A 4,790-nucleotide genomic window follows, 5' to 3' on the forward strand; every position below is an offset into this window, starting at 1 on the left:
AAAATCCTCCCGCCTCAGCTTTTCACAGATAACTTCAATCCCAGGTGTGGGCTACCACACCCAACTTTCAGGGTGGGTTGGGAATCGTATTTGGCCTCCCATGTGGCCTTAGTGTGCCAAGTAGCCAGGTCTGTCAGGGCACACTACCATGAGTATCCCCGAAATTTTTTCGAATGGTCCATATCTTTCAAATATCTCTACCTAGACATTAAATAAATATTCTTTGGAGGTACTGATCTAATAAAATGCTTCCATTTGCATTTTAATTATTTGAAAATTAATGCCCACAAATTTTTCCCCTGCTAAAATGATCATTTCCTCTATTATGCAATGTTCACCAAAGTATTCATTCATAAAGTAGATCAGCACAAAAGTTTTTAAGATGTGAATACAATAAGGTACCAAGGAATGATTGTCACAGCTTTAGAGAAAATAAATGAATAGAAACCTAAAACTGCTTTACTGAACAATCAGTGATAATTGCATACCTTAAAGGAGAAGAAAAAAAAAAACACATTTGTACAATATCTGTATTGAATCAGTCATTTTTCAGTAAAAACAAATCACCTGACTTTTTCTTAGCAACCTTAGATTCTGAAATTGCTTTCCTTTGGTCTTTTTCATAAACAAATGACTAGAAAAGTCCCTATGGAGAGGAGAGGCCAGTTCCTCATTTCAACTTGTATCAAGGTTGTTTGCCCTCTGCGTGGGAGGGTCCATGGTTACAGGCGTGGAACCTGCTGCTCAGATCCCTTTCCTGGCAGCTCCCTTGGTAGTTCTGCAGACTCCAGATCGTCGGAGCCAGCTTGGACAATGTCACACTCAGAGGCAGACCACCCCACAGGTATTAAAGGTGATGCTCTGCTGCTTTCTGGGTTTTCCTCTTGCACTTTGTTTGTTCAGATCCTGTTGCTACCAGCTTCACTTGGTCCTGTCTTGCTGGTCTTTCCAGATGTAATGGGAACTAGTGAATCATTAATCTATGTGGTTAGATTTCCAGTAGAGTGAGATTGCTTCCTTGACAGCGTGGGTGAGTGTTGGCTGTATTCTTAAAGCTTGGGAGGTCAAAGGCTGGTAAATTTTCTATTTAATGATTATATATTCATTTAGTCTTTTAGAGAAAGTAGAGGAAAAGTGTCAGCATGAACAAATGTATGCTAACTTTTGATTCCAGATCCATTGTGGGATAGTCATTTCAGGGAGCCTCCCAGGAACCTCAGCCATAATCTCATTTAATTCCTGAAACAAGCCTGGGAAGGTTTGTTTTACAAAAATGTTTTATATACATATTGCATAGAGACCAACAGAGAAGTGACTTGTCCTACATCACATGGCAAGTTGGTGGTAAGGCCAAAAGAGAAGCCACATGGTTTATTCTAGACTTCGGACCCTCTGCACACCACCTTCCAACACCCTGTTGAATTTAAAGTTTTTCCACTTCTCTGGTGAGTCTTGTCAGCAGTTAGTGCTGCCTTGATTCCAATACATAAGACACTAGCCAAGAAATAATACTTCAGGACTCTTAAATCCTACTGGGCTTAAATAATGTCCTACCAGTGACTACTTCCCTATGCCCAGAAAGCTATAAAGGAAACTAAAGCTGTGTCCTATTCCCTTAAAAGAAGGGAAAAGAAAGCCAAAAGACAGAGAGGGTTAAGATTTCTGATATACTATTATGCAAATGCCTATGTAAACATACTGAATTCCTTCAACATTGTTGCTGCCTTGAACTTTGGCAATGTTCTGCAATAGAAAAATAATAGAGTCCTCTGGGCGTACACATGTGTGAAAGTACCTATAACTCGCATCCTCAGCTCAGCCATTGTTTGTTGAGAGAATGAGGAAGTAGCTCCTCCATGAAGCATCAGGAAGCCTGAAGAGATCTAATGTACCCAGCTTCATTGATGATCATAACAAGCCTTTCATTCTTCTCCAGCAAAGCTGATGTCAGTCTTTAAAGTAACAGCCAGAAATTACCAAATGAAAACATAATGTGAGGGATAGGGGCAGCAGGTGGCATAGTAGTTAAGGTGCTACATTTCTACATAGTTGACAGCGGTTTGAGTCTCAGATCTAGCACTTTGAAATACGCTGAGTATACGTGCATGTATGCCCAAAATCCCAAAAGGAAAATGGAGAAGAAGGGACTGCAGTGTGGCCATGCCCCCTGGGGGCTGATTCCTCACTTTCTCTCTTTCTGTCTCGCCAATAAGTCCATGCACCCTATAGCAAAAAAGCTCTCTAAAAAAATAATAATTAAAAAAAAGTAATCAGTTAAACCCCACCTTAACTAAATGTAAGTTTCCAAACTGGTATTATCCTTTTTCTCCATCTCCCCAAAATGGGTATCTCATGTGTTTTAGCTCCATATCTGAAGTCCTGTAACACTGGAGTTGTCAGCTCAAAATATTAAAGCAAATCCAACATTAAAGATTTTAGGTTTCTTCTCTAAGCAAGAGTTGAATTTACTTTAGTAAAATCCAGAGTCTATTAGTTTCGTTTGATCTTAAACCATGTAAGAGTCAAGGAATAAATATAAGAGACCAGGGATGACAATGTCATAATACTGGGCTCCTCGTCTTTACTGATAAGTGTAATTAAATAGCCTATTAATTCTCTGTACACAAGGTTATTGTACTTCTATGACAGAAACAGATTAGAAGAAACAAATTAAAGGAAAAAGATTGGTTGCCATAGGCAAGTACACAAGTGTAATGAGAAGAAATAAATAAAAATTTAGGAGTGTTATCAGTTGGGGCCATTCAGTGTATGGGGTAAATAATCACATGCTATAAAAACCTGTAACAGTTATTATATTGTCCAGAGAATTACAATAAATATGATATTAATCATTGTATTTCAGTCCAGTACTATGAGTGATCATCAACATCATGAGGTCAGGTCATGCGGAAAGGGTACTGATTTTCATTGCTCTCTATTATCAAGTTATAGAAGTAGATAATATGCTATAGAAAAAGTTCTACTAAAAAGTATTGTCGATGCAATCAAAATTAAATAGCACTAAAAATATACATATACTACTTATCCTTAAATTTTGACTATTTAAATATACTCATTCCTAAAGGGTTCTAGATTGTTGAGGTTTGCTTTAGAATTGCAAACTTTCTAAAATTCTTATTAGAGATCTCAGATTATATGGTCAACTACTAATTTTCTATCCACAACAACCCATGGAGAGTCTGAAACCACCTCCCACAAGGCCACTACAAGGGAAGATGGTTCAATTATCCTTTCCACATCCTTTCCACACCTAATCTGTAAATAATCAAGCATTGACTCTCATGTAATAATTGATGGGCTGGATAAGAACCAATGATTTTCCATATAAACCTTCTTCATGTGAGAAACTACAAAATAACAAATCAGTGAGTAAGTCATTTCTATATTTTTATCTATCAAATTGTCAAAGGGCAGAATCAGCTTTGAGCATAGGAGGTAATTCTACAAGTATAAATCCTAGAAAACACCTCTAATCATTAGAAGTGGGACATCTCGTGACATCTAGGGTTTTCTTTTTAAACTCAAAAGACCTTTTTTCAAAATATGGAGATCGATCAAATCTAAAATGTATTTTGTCAAATACTTATCATCAATTATTTTTGAAGCCATATCTCATTCTGTCATTTAAACCTTGAGGGAAGGGGCCTTGTTTTTCTTATTGTTTTATTCCTGGAATGAACCAGAGTATATAGATACATATATACATATACATACATACATAAATGCAGAATATAAGGAGAATTTAATGTATAATGTATTTGATTCTCTTAAAATGGAATAATCAGAGTCTGCTCCATAGCCTACTAGTTAAAGGAGCCAGGTTTCACCTAGCTGACTGCGGTTTGAATCCCAGCCCCAGCAGCTAAAAAACATGTTGGGCATGTGTGCATGCATGCCCCAAAACTGGTTGGGATGGAGAAATAGAGGAGAAGATTATGTTGTGACTACACCCCATGAGGAGAAGGAGTGCTTCCTCCCATTCTCTCTCCCTGCTGAGTGTTTGTGCCCTCCAACAGTTAAACTAAAATAAACAAAAGTTAATAAGCTATGTGGCTAAGAAATATCTAAGAAATATCTTCAGTCACTAAAATGTTTAAAGAGTTTTTTGTTTGTTTGTTTGAAACTGAGAGGAATATTAAGTAAATAGTAAATAGATTTCAATACATCAGGGGGTCTTCAAAAAGTTAATGGAAAATATATGTTATTTAAAAAACCTATATATGCATCTCTCTTTTTTTCTTACACCAACATAAACTCCTTCTGTACTGTCCATTTTTCCTCAAACTGTTTGAAGTCCCCTCATACTATGTTAATCGTAAACATAACGGATCTAATAAGAAGTGGACTCTATGGATCTCCTATGACTAATGAAGAAGCCTTAATTCGAAATTCTGGCCTCTTTTCTCTCATCTGTCTCCCACAGATTCCACACTCTGCTCTTTCTCACTGGAGGTGCAACAATCCGCTTGCAACCCTCCCCTGGGGAAGGATATAGAAATGCCAGAGGAAGAGTGGCCCTCAAATACGGAAACTGAGCGACCCCGACATGGTCCAGAGAACAACGCCTCGGGCAGTGTCCCCAGCAAGCTTCCAGCGACCGGTCCGCTTAGCTGCCCCGAGAACACAGAGTCATCCTGCCCAGAGCCTCAACCCCGAGGGGCGAGGAGCCTGCCAAGGCCCAGGGAGAACCAGGGCAATCTGCTTCAGTTTGACCGGCAGGCCCCGGGCCGCATTTCCACCTCCCCGACGCTGAGGAGGCTACGAGCCAG

General features: G+C 38.8%; 1 protein-coding gene across 1 annotated transcript in view; it reads left to right on the forward strand.

Moving 5' to 3' along the window:
- Nucleotides 1–648: 648 nt before the first annotated feature.
- The window catches only part of LOC106735524 (uncharacterized), a 7,140-nt gene continuing 2,998 nt past the window's right edge, over nt 649–4,790 (forward strand). Inside the window, exons 1-2 of the mRNA XM_027774310.1 lie at nt 649–844; nt 4,445–4,785. Coding sequence (XP_027630111.1) covers nt 649–844; nt 4,445–4,785 — 537 coding nt within the window. The remainder of the gene's footprint in view (nt 845–4,444; nt 4,786–4,790) is intronic.

Source organism: Tupaia chinensis, unplaced genomic scaffold (assembly GCF_000334495.1).
Source record: "Tupaia chinensis unplaced genomic scaffold, TupChi_1.0 Scaffold000423_1, whole genome shotgun sequence".
Lineage (NCBI taxonomy): Eukaryota > Metazoa > Chordata > Mammalia > Scandentia > Tupaiidae > Tupaia > Tupaia belangeri.